Source organism: Sinocyclocheilus rhinocerous, unplaced genomic scaffold (genome assembly GCF_001515625.1).
Source record: "Sinocyclocheilus rhinocerous isolate Xijiao unplaced genomic scaffold, SAMN03320098_v1.1 scaffold2616, whole genome shotgun sequence".
Lineage (NCBI taxonomy): Eukaryota > Metazoa > Chordata > Actinopteri > Cypriniformes > Cyprinidae > Sinocyclocheilus > Sinocyclocheilus rhinocerous.
Window position 1 is genome coordinate 37,599 of NW_015656226.1, and position 21,324 is coordinate 58,922.

The 21,324-nt window shown below is 36.7% G+C and overlaps 2 protein-coding genes, 1 long non-coding RNA gene and 1 other non-coding gene across 11 annotated transcripts; 2 read left to right on the forward strand and 2 right to left on the reverse strand.

The window, feature by feature from the left end:
- Positions 1 to 1,421: 1,421 nt before the first annotated feature.
- Positions 1,422 to 12,817, forward strand: LOC107719909 (tumor protein D54-like). 8 transcript variants are annotated; one of them, XM_016527452.1, is made up of 9 exons: positions 1,422 to 1,676; positions 3,538 to 3,689; positions 3,877 to 4,025; positions 8,125 to 8,172; positions 9,004 to 9,105; positions 10,407 to 10,433; positions 10,745 to 10,789; positions 11,085 to 11,133; positions 11,853 to 12,817. In XM_016527452.1, the coding sequence occupies exons 1-9, from the start codon at positions 1,658 to 1,660 to the stop codon at positions 11,937 to 11,939; spliced, it is 678 nt and encodes a 225-aa protein (XP_016382938.1). In that variant the 5' UTR covers positions 1,422 to 1,657; the 3' UTR covers positions 11,940 to 12,817. The 8 variants fall into 8 exon arrangements, with proteins under 8 accessions (XP_016382938.1, XP_016382939.1, XP_016382940.1 ...); XM_016527453.1 differs by having other exon boundaries at positions 10,748 to 10,789; XM_016527454.1 differs by lacking the exon at positions 10,407 to 10,433.
- Positions 12,818 to 14,340: 1,523 nt separating this feature from the next.
- On the reverse strand, positions 14,341 to 14,412 carry trnae-cuc (transfer RNA glutamic acid (anticodon CUC)). The gene has a single exon. It is a non-coding gene; the product is annotated as a tRNA-Glu (tRNA).
- Positions 14,413 to 14,706: 294 nt separating this feature from the next.
- LOC107719911 (pancreatic progenitor cell differentiation and proliferation factor B-like) lies at positions 14,707 to 16,492 on the forward strand. The gene is made up of 5 exons (XM_016527460.1): positions 14,707 to 14,883; positions 15,390 to 15,482; positions 15,583 to 15,660; positions 16,013 to 16,112; positions 16,292 to 16,492. The coding sequence occupies exons 2-5, from the start codon at positions 15,428 to 15,430 to the stop codon at positions 16,413 to 16,415; spliced, it is 357 nt and encodes a 118-aa protein (XP_016382946.1). The 5' UTR covers positions 14,707 to 14,883; positions 15,390 to 15,427; the 3' UTR covers positions 16,416 to 16,492.
- Positions 16,493 to 19,074: 2,582 nt separating this feature from the next.
- Positions 19,075 to 20,142, reverse strand: LOC107719915 (uncharacterized). The gene is made up of 3 exons (XR_001637563.1): positions 20,065 to 20,142; positions 19,491 to 19,598; positions 19,075 to 19,398 (listed from the first exon to the last, which is right to left on the reverse strand). It is a non-coding gene; the product is annotated as an uncharacterized LOC107719915 (long non-coding RNA).
- Positions 20,143 to 21,324: the final 1,182 nt, after the last annotated feature.

Sequence of the window (21,324 nt, forward strand, 5' to 3'; positions counted from 1 at the left end):
ATTTTTAAATGATTATTATTTTAAATTATTGTCCCTGGATCAGTAGGATAGTCTTGTAATAAAGTAGCGGTGGTAGTGGACAGATTTTAAGTATCAATTCTGCTTAAAAAGATGCAATCTAATCCTGTTTACATGAAATAAACCTGCTCCCGAGCAGGTTTAAGATTATGGACCTGTTGCTATGACAGCAACTCCGGGATGAGCTTCGAAGAACCAAACAATCCAAGATCATGCCAAATCGTCAACAATCAAATCCAGAGATATAACACGTACGAATACGTATGAAGAACGGGCCCCTGAGCGCAGGACATGCAAAGGAAAAACATTGGGGCCATGAATTAAGAATTTGTTAATTTATTCCCTCGTTTTAGGTATAGCCTAATTTGTGGGCTACGATTTAACTAAATAAAAACGAGGGTGCAAATTATGATTAAATCAACAAATTAATAAAATGTAGCCACAATCAAGTTGTGGGAGCAAATTTTTTTTTGTGGCACAATATTAATTTTTTCTTCCTCATGTCTTGCGGGGCTCTGTATGATTAACATCTAATTGAAAGTTGACACGAAAGGAAAGTTGCAACTGTCTTTTCTTCCCAATTGTGACATATTGCTTCTCAAATGAGTCAAATGTAGGACGGGATTTTCTCCATCTGGAATGAATTTGTTTGTTGTTTTGACTCAGAGTGGAATATCAGAAACAGTGACGCGGCAAGGAAGTTGTTTTGATTAAAGGCACATAAATATTAAAATAATTATGTGCATGGATAAATCGTTTATAAACACTGCAATATTTGCCTATATAAAATAATAATGTGCACGGATAAAAAAAAAAAAACTATAATAAAAACTGCAATGTTTCATAAAAATAAGAAAAGTCCATTTTGATTTCGTGATTATAAACGTTCTCGGTTCAATCAGTGAGTCGGTAAGCTGTTGATTCAAGAATCGCTTTCACCGATTGATTTCGATCCGTGAACGCATCTCTGAAGAGAAATCTCTTCACTAATCGCACCTCGCCAATGCTATAAGAAATAATTTAAATAGTTGTCTAGCCGTAGGGATTGATGAATAAATCAAAGTCTGCGCATAGCCTGACACAAAGTCTCTCACCAAAATTTAATCATGGTTTTACTACAAATAAAACCCAAGAAAACCAGGTTAACTATAGTTAAACCATGGTAACCACAAATTACCAACACCAACCATAGTTTAACCATGGCATTTGTAGAAAAACTGTTAAAAAACCCCCCCTTTTCGTCCGTTTTCTTATTACAACAGTTTAATGCGTTCAGTTTCTTGTATTCAGTTTGTTCATTGTAAATGACATGCTTTTCTTAAGCACTTAAGCACTGATCCTAAAGATTCGTTTCCTAAAATGAAATAACAGTATGGGCCAAAAGTGATGTTTTTCTCAGCTATTTCGTTGAGCTCAGGACACAGTAGACGTCATCTCAGGGCGCCGGAAGGAAAGCGCACTTGGGCAGCTCTTCAAGCTGAGCTGAGCTGGCTGATCGCTCGGGATCCTGTGTTGGCTTGTCAAGCGCTTTTGGCTGTTTTGGTAGTAGAGGGAAGACACGTATTTACGCCTCGCAGAGCTTTTTTCCTCTGAATTACGTAACTGTCAAGACAACGTTTTGAAGATCTCAACCGACGACATGGATTCCGCCAATCAAGGTAAACAAAAACAAAGCAATCAAACACAAACATTGGATTGATACAACCGCTTATACGTTTATGGCGTAATGTAGAGTAACTGTAGCCTTATCTCTGGATCCCAGCGTTGTGAATGTGTGGTGGTGAAAGGCAGGGCAGGCGATCAGGTTACTAATACATAACAAAAACACATCGAGGCTGAGTGCAGGTGTTTGCGTTACAATAATTTGATTCACATCGAAATCACAACTGATAGGGAAATTATGGTTCCGTTTCTCGGTGTGTGCGCTTGTGGCGTGGCGATTTTCAACTTGGATTTGGGATATTATTATTATTAAACCATTAGTAAAGACAACACCAATCCTTTATCTGTTGTGCCATATTATGTGATGCTATTTAAATAGGCAGTTTAGGGTCAGTGAGTGGCTGATGACATGTCTCATTAATATAGCTCAGACCCACGTGACATCTCTTTCACAGACTGACCTAAATTGAAAAAGTTTGATTAAACCTTTGAACTGTGCACACGTGCTTATTGAATGGCTGAAAAAATATATATAAACAATAAATATATGAACAATGCACTGTATATTATATGTATTTATATAAATGCATTTTCACTCACTTTCATTGTACTGAAATTTCTGCTGTTATGCTTTTACGTTTGAATGCGAGTTAGATAAAATGCTTGTGTGAAGAGTGATTATAGGTTCATGCTGACAGGATAAATAACATAATTAAATTAATGAAACAAGGGCTTTTTCTTTTTTGTGGTTATGTATTCAAAAAATATATATTTATTAACTTTTTTTTTTTTTTAATGTGGTCTGAATGCACTGTAAGTTGCTTTGGATAAAAGCGTCTGCTAAATGCATACATTTAAATTTAATTAAATTAATGTATTTACCACGGAAAAGGTACATTTGGGTGGAACAAATCGAAGGATTAATAAGCTTTAGTTATGTCATTTTAGAGAGCCTTTGATTGGCCAAAAATCTTTGTAGTACAGGATGAGTCATCAATGTTTTGGTTTCATTTTCCCTAGACGAAAATTTAATTATAGCTGCTATAAGTGAATTTTGTCAATACATACCCTCAAATCTAATACACATGTTAGTTACAGTGCAATTTCTGCAGCAATTTGAATTACATAAATAGTGAAACCAAAATTTATTCAGACACCTTCAACATGTGTCACAATATCACAGTTCATTCGCTATAGTTTAGAAAATGGTAATAAAATATGACAAGAACTCATAGTTAAACTGTGTCAGAACAAATTCATCTTGATAACGTCAGATAACTTGATAGAAAAGTATGTAATGAATTAGGTTGAATAGCTATCAGCTGTTAAATTTAAGTACACAATTAGATAATACCAATTTAGGTCAACCAATTACCAAGCAATGCTTAATTTTGTTCAGTCTGTGGTGTAAAAAGGTCGCATTAGCAATTAAAGAAAAAACACTTAAGCAAAACATGGTCAGGTCAAAGACAAAAATAATTTTTGGTCCCAAATTTTTATCAGTTTTACTGGTAGTCCACTGTATGAAGAATTTTTGGGTATAATATGTCACAGTTTGTTTTGCTATCCTCACTTACATAAATGAACTATAGTGTCCTGCACCTACTAGTAAAAAAATATAAAAAATTAGATCTGGTGTATGAATAATTTTTGGTTTGACTACTGTATATATTTTCATAATTTTTTCTGTCGTTTTCTTGAAATAACTTCAAGAGATCAGTTTATTAGTATTATTTATTCATACATGTTTTAAGAAAAAGCTTCACTTAATTTTTTATTTTTGTTTTACTATTGTTTAGTGTCACTGAAATTATGCACTTCATCTTTAACACATGTCATTCTCTTTCAATCTTACAGACATCAATCTGAACTCTCCACATAAAGGCCTGGACTCTGACTCTCTCTCAGACGTGCCTGAAGAGAGGGGGGCAGCCGCTGTGAGTCCTGGGACTTTCCCTCCGGGTCTGACGGAGGAGGAGGCCGAGGAACTGAGACTGGAGCTCACCAAGGTAAACACCAACAGCCACTGCATGACCAGAGGTTTGATGATCTGCTCATCTTCTCCAGTATATCTTAAGATTAGGGCTGTTAAATTAACATGTTAATTCAAAGTGATTCATTATAAATAGAAGTAATTCATATTCATGTTACGGAGTTGTTGTTTACGTCTTTGAACAAACTGTGACATCCTGTCAGGTTGAGGAGGAGATCCACACCTTGCAGCAGGTGCTGTCGGCTAAAGAGCGCCACGCGTCGGAGCTGAAGCGTAAACTGGGCCTGAGCCCCCTGAGCGAGTTCAAACAGAACGTCACCAAAAGCTGGCAGGACGTCCAGACCTCAAACGCGTAAGAATGCATTCCTTCTACATGTCCTGCATACTCAAACCCAGGAGGTAACAGATACAGTCTTCTGGGTTGCCATATGCAAAGTCGAATCCTAAACCTCTTTCACAGACCCTGCAGGAATGACAGTGATTTGACATAATTCTGGACAAAATTTAGAACTAAAAGGGTTTGTTGAAGTGGCAAATGGGTGACGACTCTGCAGGATGGCAGATGCAAGTTGGTAGCTGGTTCTATCAGCGGAGGAATTCATGGGAGAACTGAAGCCTTTCTAACTAATCCAGCTTCAATGCGCTCTCTTCCAGCACACACACATTCCTCTCGCTTCATGCTGCTGGAAATCAGCCTAAAAATAAAGAGTCGCAGGTGTCCAGTTGCATTTCCTGCAGGATTGTACATTATCAAATAAAAACATTAGAAAAAGCTCTTGAGTGCCTGTTCAGACAGAGGAGATGACTAGGGTTGGGCCGATAGATGATGCCATCGCCGATGGCTGACAGCCATCACGATGTTAAGCTGACATCGGTACTGTAATGCAACAGGCTACCGCTAACAAGCGGCTAACCTTTTAGTGGCTCCCTAGAACGGGTTATTTGTTTCACGCTTCGGGCACACCCATAACCACCCCCCATCACGATGTTTCACTGCAGTCATCGTCCCATGCCAATTTGGTAGACATCACCCAACCCTAGAGTAGGGCTGGACAATAATTCAATATCAATATGTATCGCAATATAATTTTTTTCAATAACGGTGATATGATTTTTAAACACATTTCCGATATTTCGATATACATTACCAGTTTCCCATACATTGATTTATTTGTGCCGTTTGACTTCGTTGAATAAACATGAGCACTGCACGTTTCAAAATCAAAACGCAGCGCCGGTGTTTTATATGAATGTATCTCTGAAGAGAACTGACTGTCTTCAGAAAAGTTTCGATGGCATTTTCATTTATCGTCCAGCCCTACCCTAGAGATGACCATTGTTTTCTGTGTATATTATAGACTGGCATCTATGCCATCAGCTGAAAGTCCTTCAGTGTAATTGTTTTTTATCAGTTGAAAAACGGCAGTCCAGTTTCAAAGGGCTCTGTGGGAGGATTGTAGTCGACTTAGACATGAATCACCACAATTTATTGTGTTCCAAGCTGGAGCTCATGGCCATTGGTTTGAGTGTGACTCTCAAGATCTGAGACAAACAACAGATGTTTGCTGTTTTTGATCCTGTAGGTGGAAAAACTTTGGTGGTTTTATGAGTATGTGTAGTATTTTACAGGACTTTGCTGAGGTTATGGTCCTGGTCAGTACCTAGGGCCCTTAATAGCCTCAGGTTGCATGGGCCAAGACTGCCTTGATGTGCAGTTGACTACTATTCTGGTAGTCTAATGTTAGCCTACCAAAACATGTGATTTCATTTTTGCTATAGCATAATAACCCTGTGGGTAGTTTAGGATAAAGTGCCTGTTATATCAGCCTGTTATTCATAATGTTCATTGTATCCATAAAATGTATACACAAAAGTAAGCATTTATTTTGCACAGTATCTACTCAAATATATTAAAATTAGCCAAAATATGGCCAAATATCAGCAGAATAATTTGCCTAGCCAATATTTCAGTCTGTCAGTACTTCAAACCATGGAGTTATTGGTTTGTTTTCAGTCAGAGGTAGTTATCAGTAACACCATATTTTGCTTGAGTGCTGTGCCGTTGAGCTCTGCTGTAGGCAGCACATAACCACGTCGGTGTTTTTTAGCTATGTGGTGATGTCAGAGAAGCTGGGCCAGTGGAATGAGAAGGTTGCAGGGTGTGATATGTGAGTGTTTGACCGAGTATTTGCAGTGAATGCATGAACTCCTCTCACCTACTTTCGAGCTGTCAGTGAGAATTGAGCATTTGAACACCTGAAGCCAGTGTGTTTTAGGAGAAGACATAGGCCTAACTGCTGCCTTGGGGTTTTTCTGCTCTGGTGATCACAAATCAATGGATGCAGTGCATCAAATATAGATCCAGGTGTTCAAATGCTCCACCCCTTGATGGGTTAAATAAAACCATGCATATCAAATACAGCCCAACACAAATCACTAAAACCTGTCTCTCAAACAGAGATGCTATGATCTGATCTCTTGTATCATTGACTCTAACCTGCTCTAATACAATGTACATATTTATCAGCCCCATAAATGCTCCACTCGACTAACTGAAACTTTTGCCACATGATGAAGGCCAGAGGTATTTTTGCTTTTTAGTTGAAGTGGGCGTCTGAAACACTGAATCATGTCTCACGTATTTTTGACTCTTCTTTTTTTTTTTCCCCTTCAGTCTCTTTGTCCACACATGCATAGTATTCCTTCTCTGAGATACTCAGGATCCTCCAGCTGTTTGCTTCTTTAAAACTTATGCTGCGTTCATGTACCATATCTGAATTATCGGCCGATGAAATTCAAATCAGCTGTTCACATCCTTGCTTGTTGAAATTATTCGTCTCTGTAGCAGTGCTTTGTTTATGTCTGCAAATAATTAATCGCTACATTAATTCATCTCTATACTGTAGATACACTACTATTCAAAAGTTCGATAGAAGTTTGGGGTTGATATACGATTTTTTTAAAATGTTTTTGAAAGATGTCACCTAAGCACAACAAGGCTGCATTTTTTTGAACAAAGGTGATTTTTAAAAGAGTAATATTGTGAAATATTATTACAGTTTAAAATAACTGTTTTCCATTTGAATGTTTTAAAATGTAATTTATTCATGTGACGACGAAGCTGAATTTTCAGCATCATCATTTTCAGCATGATCTTTCAGAAATCATTCTAATATGCTTGCTTTGATGCTCAATAAAGATTTCTTACTATTATCAATATTAAACACAGCTATGCTGCTTAATATGAATGTTTTAAAATGTAATTTATTCATGTGACGACGAAGCTGAATTTTCAGCATCATTACTCCAGTCTTTTGAGTCACATGATCTTTCAGAAATCATTCTAATATGCTTGCTTTGATGCTCAATAAAGATTTCTTACTATTATCAATATTAAACACAGCTATGCTGCTTAATATTTCTGTTTTCATATATTTTCAGGATTCTTTGAATAGAAGTTATTGTTCTCACTTCGAAGAATTTAATAAATAAAAATACTAATTTGTAAAAAAAATAAATAAATCATACTGACCCCAAACTTTTGAATGGTAGTGTGTGTACTTTTACAAAATATTAAACAAAGGTGCACCAGATTACTCTGCCTATAATAAAATAGCATATCAAACAGGTTGTTAGCTACTACTAACTGTTGAAGCCGCTGCCATTTTGCTTAACATATCAAAAAAGTCAAAGTCAGAGGAACCAACTCTGAGTTTTTTCAGTGTGATTTTTTTAAGTTAAATAGTATTACAGTAATTCTGACAGGTTTAGCTGTATAGACAGGGCTGTCATGAGAGTGATACTCTGGAATCAGGCCCTGTCATGAGACTAAGGTCCTCTATGGTTTTCCACAGGTCTCATGACTTTTAGTGGCAGTCCTGATGTAGTTGGAGGTTTAGCTGAACCTGTCAGACAGGCTATGTTATCATGAGTGTGTGAGAGATCTCCCACTTCCCTCTTTACACACACCGTTTGAATCACATTCAGACAGAGACATCTACGGAGAGAGCATGTGTTTGTGTAAGGAAAGTCTTGTCATGTTCAGATGAATGAATGCCACGTCTGTAGCGGTAAAGGCCAATTAATGCTTCCTGAGTCCATTCTGCAGTTTTGTGTACTTGCTGTAGTCATGAATATTACATCAGGATCCACTTTGCTAACATGCTACGTCTTTCCCAATAGCCAAGGTGGTTTGTAATGTCTTTTTGACTTTCAAGATTGGCTGTCTGTGACTTTTTGTGCTTGAAAGCTCCAGTATACTCACACATCTTATTTGAGCACACAAGTTTCTGCCTGCGCAGTTTAGCAGTGCTTGTGTTTTGTTTGTGAGGCAACATAACTGTATAATCATAATTTTTTAAAAATGAAATGTTGTATGTGTGTGTGTTAAAGCACGTTATGATTAAGAGTGTGGAGATTTGAATGTATTACCCTGTTCGTTTGTACTGTAGATATCTTTCAGCTTCTGCCACTCTGGATGACATTGCCAGCTCTGAAGTGTGAGTTACTTAATTCTTTCTTCATTTTGTGTGTTTTCAAGGATGTTTTCTGGTCTCATTGAGGTCATGAAGGGTTAAAAGATTGATTTAAGGTGGCTTGCTATGCTTCATGGATATTTTGTTGCTGGGTTATTAGATAATACAGCCTTATATTGCGTTTCTAAGTAGTGTGAATTGCAATTGCAAATGTGCTTACTCTGTAGATTTGCATTACCATTTAAGTTTGAGGTCTGTAAGATTTTCTTTATTTTTTATCTTTTATTCTTACCAATGCTGCATTTATTTGATCAAAAATATAGTAAAACAGCAATATTATGAAATATTATTACAAAATCCAGTCTCTTCAGATTGATTTAGAAATCATGATCCTTCATGATCTTAGTATTATCAATGTTGAAAACCATTTTGCTGCTTTATGTATTTATGAAAAATGTGATACATTTTTTTTTTCAGGATTCTTTGATGAATACAACATTTAAACTGAGCAGCATTTATTTGAAATAGAAATACTTTGTAACATTTTTGCCATACCATTTGTCACTTTTGATTAATGTAATGTGTCCTTTCTGAAAGAAAAAAAAGTATCAGTTTCTTTTAAAAACAGAATCTTACCCCAAACTTTTGAATGGTAGTGTATGACCAACTAACATTTCTTGGATGACTTTAAGAGTTCTGACTGGTTTTTGTCATCTGGAGGCTGTGGTCATGTTGACTAACTCCTGAGAAGTGGAGAGGTTCATGGACATTGAAGAGTTTCACATGATTTTTGTATTTTCTCTCTTTCTCTCTCTCCCCCCACCTCCTTTTCTCTTTGCATCCTGCCTCTTGCAGGTATAAAAAGACTCAGGAAACGCTGTCTCAGGCTGGACAGAAGACCTCAGCCGCCCTCTCCACTGTTGGCACGGCCATCAGCAGGAAACTGGGTGACATGAGGTATGGCACAAGTCAAAATACCCACCCTTGTTCTTCCTGTGTTTCTCTAGTAGTCTTATTCCAGTCACAAATTACAGTGTGACTCCGCAATCGCTTAGATTTGCATCTCTTCGTTTAACTCGCATGTTTTTATTTAATTTAGCTTTTCTTGGGTAATATGAATTAAGACTAACACATGGTTCCTGGTTAATGTGTTTTGCCTAGCTGAGCATTTCAGTTCTGTTGTGTCAAAACTGCTCATGATTTGTCTTAAACTGCATTTCTGTGTGTGTGTTTATATGGCATTTCATGGACTTATATTGGATCTCCATCACATGCCTTTGATTTTATTCATTGTCTTCTTTGGCTTTGTTTAGACATGTAACAAAAATCCACCCAAAATTCATTGATTCTGAAAACGACATCCATATGTGCATTGAAGTCTAATGAAATAACAATGCAGACAAAAGATTGGATTAGAAACTGAATTGGATTTGCCTACAGTTTGTGAACAAAGCCTTCATGCCTGTGTTTCCTCTGTCCCTGCTCTCTTTGGTTATTGATCCACGCGTTTGCATTTGTGTCATATCCTGCTGCCGTTCATCATCACTGTGAAGCCATTATTATCCATAATGAGTGTTAATGCAGTGCAGCCACAGTCAGCAGAGCCACTTCAGCTGCATATGATGAACAGAAGCTCTACCTAACTTGTTTTCCTGGCTCCTGATTCACTTTACTGCATAGACTGTCTCTGTTCTTACTGTTATTTGCACACATTTATTTAACTTCCCTCTCCACTCCTAACACAAACAGAATGCAGAAGAGAAGGAGTTTTATGAAAGCCTGAATTTCCTTCTATTGAACGTGACCTGTTGGTAGTAGATACTCCGTGTTCTGACATGCAGAGGGCATGAGACTTAGTTATAAGTCTCAAAATCATTAGCTGCTCAATAGATCAGTCTCTAGTGTGTGATAAAGAGAAGCTAATAGCTTCATTCAACAGGTCAAAAACTTCAGCCATGTTTTATGAATAAAACTACTGCTCTGTCGATCCAAATGTCATCTTTCATTCATCAGACACATAATTTTATAACTCAGATTTATTAGCCACTTTTATCATTGTTTGTGTCATTAACATCTATCCATCTTATTCAGCCCTATGTAATGGTTTGATTGTTTTTTGGTTCGTTTCGCTGTTCTCCATATTCCCTCAATATCAGAACAATAGTTCTCATAATTTGTTCTTCCTGCTTGCTTTGGCCAACCTGATTGGTTTTGTATTCCCCCTTTCTTTTTAAACGCTGCCCTTGCTTGGTCTACAGAGCTCTTCCTTTCTCTAACTCCTTTGGGTAAGACTGATTAATGTCATCAAAAAGTTAATGCTTAACATAGAGCTCTGTTTGTAATACCAAGCCCATTTTATTTTTAAAAATGTATTTAAATATAATTTGAATGCAAAATTGATTTTAATGTTATTTTAGCTCCAAAACCCAGCTAATTTTGATTATGCATGACAGCATGCTATTTTATGTGTGAACAAATGTGATTTTTAAAGATCTCGGATAAACTAGCAGTCTGTGGTGTAACCCAGCTGATCTCTCACTTGCTGTCCTGCTTGCTTGCTAATACACAACTTTTTCTTCTTTTAATGCTTTCAAAGTAGCAACTACTCCATTCGCCATTCAATAAGTATGCCAACTATGAGGTAAAGTACTAGTGTAAACCACTGCCCCTCAACTCAGATGGTTTCTGATTCATTAGACATTAAAATGTTAGTCATTTGTGTGAAAAAAAATATATATACTTTTTTTTTTTTTTTTCAAAACAAATAATACTAAACTGTTTAAATTGCTGGATTGAATATTCTCATACAGCTCGATAAAAGTTTTTTCTTTGCATGCTTGTGGTGTGTAACTGCCAGTTACTTTACTGAGCCCACTTTCTCATTTCTAATTAATTGTAATGTTTCTTCTGGGATTAATGCATGTTTTGTTAAATAGGAACTCTCCAACCTTCAAATCATTTGAGGACAAAGTTGGAAACATCAAGGTAAGGCTCACTTTTGAAACTGGGTCAGTGACATGATGCTCATTTAATCTACTAATTTATTCAAAAATACATTTAATATATTTCAAATATTGACAAAGACAAAAACAAAGACTTTTGTCCACCAAATCAAAGGCATGTGGTACAATCATGCAGAAACAGAAACAAGAAATTATATCAAATACACTAAGACTTTTAGAAGTCTCGTATGCTCACCAATTCTGCATTGATTTGAAAAAAAAAAAACATTTTAATATTGTGAAAAATTATAACAATTTAAAACAACTCTTTTCTATTTGAATATATTTTAAAATGTAATTTATTACTGTAAAGCAAAGCTGAATTTTCAGCATCATTACTCCAGTCTTTAGTGTCACATGATCCTTCAGAAATCATTAATATTCTGGTTTACTGCTCAAGAAACATGTATTATTATCAATGTTGTATGGAGAGCCCTTAAAGTCCCTCAAGGCCAGTTTTCCCCAAAAAAACTGAATGACTTTTTGGAAAATAATCATATATTTTGAGACTTTTTACTTTATAATTACACCAGATAATTTTCTAATCACTAACTGTAAACTTTTGTTAAAAAATGTTGTGTAGAGCATGTCTAAGTGTAACTTGACACATGCTTTTTATACTTGATTTAAAAAAAGATTTTTTTTCTTTATCCTGGGAACTCTGTGTCCTGCATGCTTCTAAATGGTTTTTGTGTGTCTCAGTACAAGGTGGTTGGAGGCAAAGCCAATGGTGAAAGTGCTCACTCTCCGAACGAGTCAAACCCGGTGCAGGACAACGCTCCGTTCTGAGAGCCCACCCTCTTGATTTAAACATTCATCTCATTCTTTGTGAATCCTGACTACACCCACACTTCCGTTGTCCCAGTTCTCCCGTTCTCTCTGAATTCTTTCATCCCTCCTTCCTATGTCTCCTTTGATCCCCCTCCACCTACTGCTAGCATGTGCTTGCTCATCTCACTGAAAACACACACACACGTAGTACAGATTCTGTGACATGAAATCATCACAGGTTGTACAAAAGAAGACAAATGATGAATCATTTTGTATTAGAAACTATTTTACACTGCTTTGCATAATGTTTTTACATAACTTTTATCTACCGTATATATGACTATAAAGGAATACAAATAACTATATTTAAACAGTACTGCCAAGCAGCATTCATCAGGCAGCAGAGGGGTACAAAATACACAAAGAAGAAACATTTACATCTGAAGGGGGGAGGATTTTAGACCAATAAAGAAACTTGCTGCTGAGCATTCAGTTGAGTTGTTTTTTTACTCTCAGTACAATGTGAAGCGATGCTTTGCTGTACACCTGGTGAATTTCTGACCTTCTCAGTCGGCCTTACACTCGCACTCTATTGCTTTATTGGTCTGTTGCTGGTAAAAACATGTTACACAAAGTTGTTTTTTGCTTTCTTTTTTTGAAATTTTTTTTTACCTTTGCTCTTTCAGTTATTTTTTTTTCATTGATAGGAATGTTTTATTTATGTTGTTGACATCGGAAATCGCTTGCCTTTGCTTTGTGCCATGCTGTGTGTGCCAGTTAGTTGATGCCATAGACCTTTTGTTGTCAGAATGTTACACACACACAAACTATCACCAAACTATCACATCACAAAGATCACCGTTCAATTTTAAGAAATAAAAATGCTGTTACTTTCATGTGCACTTATCCAACATGTCAAGTGGCGAGTAAGTCCTGCTAAGTCTAATTTCTTTTGTTAGTGGCATTTGTTGATTTTTCCCAACAGACATGAACACTAGTGTTGTCTGTATGGTAGCACAGTCACTTTTTACCTGAAAGATATTGGAGTATATTTCATTATTAGCAAGTGTAATCTCTTATTTTTCTTAATTTTTATCAGTTCTATTCTGATATTTCATTCATTTATATGGGTGTCAGTGGGTGGCCTTGTTTCAGTATATTACACAATGACAAATACATGCTTCATTGGGTGAGATGCAAGGGATTGCATACATGTGACTGACTGGTGCAGATGATGAGATGCCAACATCACGTGATTTTTTACTGGAATCCACGTGTGGATACCCCTGTAGGTCTGCAAACGGTGAAAAGATGAGAAAAGGTCGTGAACATTCAGAGGGAAAGGACTTTTTTATTATTATTTTGAGTAGTCATTTTCGGGAGGCTGTTGTTTAGGGAACAGGCACCATATAGCTTTAAATTAGAGGTCTCAGCCTAGCTATTCAGATTTAAAGGTTCAGATTGTTTTCTTTTAGAACAACTGGTGTAATGCTTCATTTATTTTTGTCAGTTGTTTGTATATCAATAAAGCATTCGTTCAAATGGCCTATGGTTTGATCTTTCCTCTTCTTTTCGTAATGTTAGTGACATAAATGTGCCAGGAGGTGGCAGTACAGCACGTACTGGAGAGGCCATGTGCTTCTACAGGCTCCGCACATTTTACGCAAACATGCCATTGGAGGATATCTTTTCAACTTATCTTTGTGTTTTAGCATCTGTTTTATTGTTGCATTGAAATATATGTAGATTTAAATTTGACTAGAAATGTAAATATTATAAAGTTGGATAAAATGTAACATTTACTTTTGATCCAGGGCCTTCAAGTTTGATATTTGGCCCTTCATACAGACTATAGGATTGATACACAGTCCGCCTTTCAGCCAGCCCAGGTATTCCCGGTGTAAAAAGTTGGATTTTCTAGTTAAGACTTTATAGCTTTCTTATATTAATTGCTATTACGTAATGTATAATTTTTCAGATGATTTGTTACCCATATTAATTAGCTAATAGAAATTTAATTAAAATGGTTTAAATTAAATTTTATGTCGTATTCTTCGGGGATCCAAGTTCAAAACGGTGACAACAAGCAGTAAATGTACAATTATAATACAGTAAATAAAACCATTCGTCTGACTTATTTTATTCTTTATCGTTTATATTTATTAATCTATTTCCCCCCAAATTGTCCTTTATGGCTAAAAAACAAACATCAGTCCTCAGTTGTTGTTTTTTTTATATGATCATCGGTATGTATAACTGTGTTTATTCATCAAATGCAGATTATATTCTGATTAACGACTAATTCGCAATATTACACTTATACGTTCACTTTTAATGTTGAATACTGAATAGCTGTGAATAGCGTTTGTTTTGCTGTAAATCATGAGTGTGAAATAGAGAAACATCGCAAAAACACTCATTCCCTGACCGGGAATCGAACCCGGGCCGCGGCGGTGAGAGCGCCGAATCCTAACCACTAGACCACCAGGGATGTAATACCGATTGAATCGTCCAATATTATTAAGGTGAATTCCCAAACTGTTTCGTGACTCATTTATGTATATTTATTGATAACCTTTTTGGGGTATAGTGGACGCAATTTGTTGCAAGACCAATGTCTACGTACGTAGTTTCTGAACATTTCCAGAAAACAGAGCACCAGCTGCTCTAGCCTTGCTTCCGCTGGTTTGATCCGGTTCCGCGCTGAGGGGTTTATATAGAGCAGAGAAAGGCCACGCCCCCATTCACCACTGCTAGTCGTCGACGTCATCTCTCTGTATAAATTTCGACGACCGATTGTTTTTGTTAGACAGCACTGCGGTAGATATTTTGGAGGGTCGTGGAGGGTCTTATCCATCCAAACCTTTTCAAATGGGCCCCGTCGCCTAGCGTTTTCTCCCCAAAGCCTCCGACTGAATTGAGTAGGGTGCTCTAATAACATCTGCAAGAGCGGCAAAAGAAGGTGAGATGGTGGTCTACGCTTCATATTTTAAAGGGTGGTCATTGTTTGGGTCAGAGAATTTGAAGAGAGTAACGTTACATCTATTAGTGTCGTGTATTTTGCTGTAATGGGGTATGTTTTCTCACGTTTGAGACAAAAATGTTTCCTTTGTATTCTCAACTGCTGTAATTCCTATGGGATTACTGTAACTTCCTCGTGTAGCCTACTGAAAAATGCAGTAGGAAGCTTGTTTGAAATGAATGTCTCATGTGGCATAACGTCAGTTTGGCTAGTCTTGTGGTTTGGCACTAAACTGTAATAATGAGTAACAATTACAAGACAAATATGTAACCAATACAATGTTTTAAACCACACGTGAGAGATAAAAGTTTTTAAATGCCTTCCCTGAGTCTGTCTGTATTCATTAATATCCATTTTCAGGGTTAAGATGAGAAGTTATTATCTAGTTTGTATTATTTACATTAAATTCATTCTCAACATTAAATGTCGTCTCAATCTCTTCACAGGGTTTCCATCAAAGCCACTATTTACACAAGTCTGTAAAATGGCAGCCATCCCATCTAGTGGTTCCCTTGTTGCTACTCACGACTACTACAGAAGTAAGTTGCCTTTGCGAGTGCTTTGCTGTTATAGTTAAATGCAACTATTAATAGTTGACATCATAAAGAGAATTTGCCTTATAAGACTGTTCCTTTTCAGGGCGCATTGGCTCTACATCCAGTAGCAGCTCGTGTGGCAGTTCAGAGTATAGTGGGGAGGTTATTCCACATCACCCAAGTGAGTTACGTTTCATTTCAGTCTTTTCAACCCCCCCACCTCAATCAATACTTCATTGCAACAGTTTTGACATGACATGAAGACACTTACATGTTATGCAATGCAATTTGCACAGTTTGCACCCAAATCACAGCTCTGTTGAAATGGATACTTCGTAGTAATCAACTGTTGAGGAAATCACTTTTGTGAATTACAAACAGGACTGTTGCTTACATGCATACATCAGCCTACATGTCTTTGTTCAGAGACTCTTTAACAGCGATAGTGCCTACATCATTGTGTACTAAATCCATTTGAAGATTAGACTGGTGGTGCTTTGCTTGTTCTGACCTGCTGTTTAATTGTGCTTTAGGTCTGCCCAAACAGGATTCTGGTCATTGGTGGTCGAGTTTCTTCTTTGGGAAGCAGAACCAGCCTGGTATGGGAACTCTTACTGAGGAGGCTCAGCAGAAGTGAGTCACAGCATTGAGTTTCACCCAAGTTGGTGCATGTAACACGAAGGCCTTGCCAAGTGCTGATGCACTTATTATTGCAGATGCAGTTGCAAATTTTAGATTTCATAACAAGGGGTGTTAGTTTGACATAGCAATTTTTAAATTCTAAATCCCTTAATCTGACTGGCTCTCTGCAGGTCAGGGGTGGTGAGTGTGACCAATGGGCAGGTGACATGTATTGCCCGGGAGATGGTGATGAGGCAAGCGAGCGAAAGTAGCGATGGAGGCAAGTCGGAGGCGGGGAGTTCTCCTCATTCCTGAATTGGACACCAGATCAGGACACCAATGCTAGGGGACGGAATCGGCTCCTCTTTTCTTTTTCTTTTAATTTCCCATCCCTATAATGGGCTGTTTTATTTTTTTATTTTTTTTATTCATTGTTTTATATATATATATCACATAATAAATGGAAGAGCTGAAACTTGCAAAAAAAAAATTTGTACATTTTTACACATCTCTAACACTGATGGAAATGTTTTTGTTACTTGTTGTCTTATCCTGTGTTTTTCAGCACAATAAATGGTCTTAAACAGTCCACTACTGCTATTGGACACCTATTTATTTATTTCATATTTTGTTTTCTGTATTATAAAGAAACCATACACCACCATCTCCCCTTTGCAGTTAAGAGAAAAGACCCCATGCATATAATGCATATTAACTATACGTATAATAGTGTACTAGAAGCTGCGTTTAAAATAAAGTGCAGCAATAATCAAATACTAAAATGACAAATTCAGCCTTTTTCCCCCTGTAATTGGGTCTTGGTTTTTTAAATTTTTTTATTAAAGGGGTCATAGGATACCCATTTTTCAAGTTGATATGATTCTTTAGGGTCTTCATAAAAAGATCAAGCCGTTTTTTGTAGCATTTTCCTTTAAATGTTAATGAGCTCTGCTGGCCCCGCCCCTCTTATCTGAGCTGTTCTCAGAGAGAACGTTTTCTTTAGCCGCATTCATCGTGAAACTTGCTAATTTACACGTTATTAGGAAAGGCGATTTGCAAAGATTCATTACAAAACATTATACTCACTTCTGTAGATGAGACTGGATCATGAATGATTTGCGCAAACATAGACGCATTTATGTAGATCGGGGGCGCATTCCCTTCAGAAACAAATGTAATCATCTGCGAGTTCAGCAGCTCAGATGTCGGGAGTAAATGAGGACTGCTATGTTCATTATTACATCCAACAACAGAACACCTCAATTCGCTTAGGAGTCATTCTTGTCAGGCATCTGAGATCGGCTCGATTTGAGAAAGGGGAAAACATTTAACTAGATTAAAAAAAAAACACTGGGTGGATTTTTATCATTATAGGGTGGTTGTGTACTCACACTGCCAACACACATTTCAGTTCAAACAACTTGTAAAAGTGCATGTAGCTATGACCCCTTTTTTAAAGATTTATTTAGGCATTTCTGCCTTTATTAGGATAGGACAGTATTTCAGACAGGAAGCGAGATGGGTGAGGGAGAGAGAGAGAGAGAGAGGGGGACGAGATCGGGAAAGGTCCATGAACTTGGGACATCCTAAGGCACAATGGTGCTAATGGTGCTATAGCCCACGAGGCTATTGGTGCCAACGAGAGGAGATACTATTTTCAGTTTATCTGCACATAGATATTTTGATGTACTGTTTGACAGTGATGATTATGGGAAATTGTGTATATCATCATGTACTAATTTGTCTGTGTTCCAAGTGTGCAGAGAAGGAAAGGCGCCCCTTCTGCATTTATTTATTTCATAAAAAGAATGATTTGATTATATAACAAGCATGCTGAAGCTAAATTCAGCGCGTCAGCTTTCAAAGTGGACTTTGGCAAGGAGACAAACAGGACTCTTGGATGGTAACTGAGGCAGACAGAATGTCATGACAACTGCTCTTGGGTGAAATGTCAGCTCTCCTCATACAGAAATAATCCAAAAAAGCAACAGTTTTCTATTTTTAATTCAAATAAATACTTTGTGGCATGCTGACTCTGTTCTTTTTCAGACATTACTCCCCCTTTGTTTGCAGCAACAGGTCCCAACTAAGAGACTGTGACAGGTGCTGTGATTGGTAGTTTATTGAAGACGAAAAGAAATGTACTTTTTATGGGCAGAATTGAAGGATGTCAAAATCTGTAAATGACTAGTTAGTTTAATCAGTTGCCATATTGGCTATGCAGGCAATAGAAAATGTTTCAATGTATTTGAAAGGTAACAGCTTTTTCCAAAACTTTCAATGCCATGTCAAGTTAATCTTGACAATTAAATCTAATAGTATTATATGTCAAAACACATATTACAGATTAGGTTGGTCCAGCTGATGTGCGTGAAAAAAAGCAAATAAACGATGGCTCTCTTAAAAGTTTGGATCTTTTAACAGCAAGGTAAGCCACCATATTGTTAGCTGCAATTTCTCCAATTTGTTCTTTAGGAGTACTTTGTCTCATACTGGTGGTGGGGACAGGTCTTGCGTAAAGTGAGGCAAAATAAATGCAGCATATGGCTATATTGATATTTATACAGTATAATACATTTTGGGGTCCGTACAAATTTTTTTCCACATTTGTTTTTATTTTTCTAAATTAATAATTTTATTCAAAAAGGGATGAATGACTGATTTATAAAGTTACAAAAACAAATTACATTTCAAACCAATGCTGCTCTTTGTGTCCACAAAAAATAATAAGCAGCACAACTGTTTTCAGCACTGATAATAAATGTTACTTGAGCAGCAAATCAGCATATTAAAATGATGTCTGAAAGATCATGTGACACTGAAGACTGGAGTAATGATGCTGAAAATTCAGCTTTGCATCACAGGAATAAATTACATTTGAAAATATATTCAAATAGAATACACTTCTTTTAAATTGTTATAATATTTTACAGTGTTATGGTTTTTACTGTATTTTTGATCAAATAAATGCAGTCTTGGTGAACAGAAGAGACTTAATAACCCCAAAAGTCTGAACGATAGCGTATAAACTAAAAATAATTATTCTCTAGCATGAAAAAGATCTCTATCTCTAAAAAAAAGAATAGAATAATTATTGGAACAGCACTTTTAAGCAGCACATTCACATATTGTGTCTGTAGAGAAGCATTTTTTTCCCAGAGCTCTATACGCTATTCTTGTGCAGATGTCTACTTCACCACACGATCAGCAGGACTTTGTCATTTGGAAGAGGTTCCGCTGGATACCGGGCTCTTTAAAACCACATTTATTGTCCAGCCATCACTCATAGACCCTAAACCTGTATTTAGACAGAAATACATGGTCTTGTTGTCAGTAGGCTAAATGTACAACTATATAGATTGACAGATCTCAGTTTAACTCATGCTATACCTTGGTGCTTGGATTTGGTCACCCAGACAGTCACTTGTCTTTGCTTTGGTTCCATTAAGTTATCAGAAAGACTACTGACTGCCTTCATTTTGTCTGTTGGGCAGATGCCTGCAAACAAAAACCATCACATACATAAACACATACACAGAATCCAAAGAAAACAACTTAAACTGACCATAGCACCACAGAGTAAATCCTCTTAGGCATGCGTTGTATTTAAAAATAAATAAATAATGTGTAATTCCTTCTGTAATATGAAACATTTTTAGTTATATATATATATATATATATATTACATTTCTTTATATGTTTTTAGTACTCAGAACAGTTTTAGCAATCAAAGGTGTATTTCTGGCAATTCACAAAATTGGGACCGATGTTTTTATTTGGTCAACAAATTAGTCAATGACTATGTCAGTTGATAAGGCTAAAATTGGAACAATGTGTGCTGTAAATTCAGGTACAAGTTCATTCATGAGACACAAACAGAGCTTTGGGCACTGCAGATAGTCAGAATAACACGTGTCCTGTAGCTGGTTAAACAGAGGAGAGCTAAAAATAGTGCTGCACTTACTCCGATAAAACTCATTCCGAGCAAGGAGACACACAGGGGCATTTATGGTGGTCATGGTCAGCTTTTATGTGTAAATATGACAGAACCAAATGCTTGGAAGGTGGGGTGTTCTTTGGAACCTGGAAACATACAGCAAAGAAGGAGGAGTTAAGGTCAGTGCTGAATGAGCTTTATTTTATGGTCAGGGAACAAATATCCTCATCTGAGCCACATAAACATGATAGCAAAAAAAACAAATTCATTGAAAAAATGGTCAAAGTCCTACATGAAGAAAAACCACAACCTCTTATCATGCTTTAAAAAAGACAAAACTTGTTGACTCCACAAAAAACAAACATGTTGATTATAGATGAATCACGTGTGTCAAAAGTCAAAGAAAGGACTTTTGTCCCAGTTTTGCTCAAATTGTAAACAGAATATGCTTGTCCTCTGTAGGGTCACGGAAGCCACTAATAAAAAGCCCAAAGTAGACTTCCGTTTTTGCTAGGGTATGCACAGTCAAAAAGTAGGGAAGAGAGGGAATAAGAAGTTTAAACTAGTATTTTAATAGTGACAATGAAATAGCGCAAACACAAAGATGAAACGTTCTAGTGCGTATGTGTCGAGTGTCTTTTATGTCTTTTAAAACCAATGTTGTTCTAAATATGACTGATTCGACTTTAGTAGTAATTTCTGAATGAATCAGTTTTTAAACAAATCAGTTGAGTTAATAATTCAATGACTCACTTGTATTATTCCTGAATGAATCGGTCGAGTGAATAATTCAGTGACATACACATAGACGGTCACTTGTCACCACGTACAGGATTAGGATATCAGTGTAACTTGCAGAAAGAGTGAAAACAGTTGTTATGTTAGTTTGTTATGTGCTTGATGGGAATTCACTAGGCCTAATAATGGCTGTCATTGTTGTGTTACTTGGCATAATTCCTCCCTGCTGAAAAAACAAACAAACAATAGAAACCATCACAGAATTTGTAATGGTTTTACTTTATACTGGGAATTGTAATGGTTTTAATGGAAACTGTAATGGTGCCTGTTGATCTCTACTGGTAATTGGTCGCCTTCTATTGGTTGCTTGTTAAAACCAGTAAATCCTAATGGAATATGTCCCAGAACAAACTACAGGAAACCATTTTTGAATGGTTTTAATGTTAAAAGTTCAGTGTTCAGGTTCAGTGGAAACCATTAGAATTTCTGTGATGGTTTCTATTGTTTTTTTTTTCAGCAAGGCTGTTAGACTGACATATCTCTGTCATA

Excerpts from the sequence above, each read along its gene's own strand:
- LOC107719911 (XM_016527460.1), top strand. The coding sequence starts at position 15,428 with ATGGCAGCCATCCCATCTAGTGGTTCCCTTGTTGCTACTCACGACTAC. Across the intron at positions 15,483-15,582 it reads TACTCACGACTACTACAGAA|GGCGCATTGGCTCTACATCC; the intron begins GTAAGTTGCCTT and ends GTTCCTTTTCAG. Across the intron at positions 16,113-16,291 it reads ACTGAGGAGGCTCAGCAGAA|GTCAGGGGTGGTGAGTGTGA; the intron begins GTGAGTCACAGC and ends GGCTCTCTGCAG.
- LOC107719909 (XM_016527452.1), top strand. Across the intron at positions 9,106-10,406 it reads AGGAAACTGGGTGACATGAG|AGCTCTTCCTTTCTCTAACT; the intron begins GTATGGCACAAG and ends CTTGGTCTACAG. Across the intron at positions 11,134-11,852 it reads ACAAAGTTGGAAACATCAAG|TACAAGGTGGTTGGAGGCAA; the intron begins GTAAGGCTCACT and ends TGTGTGTCTCAG.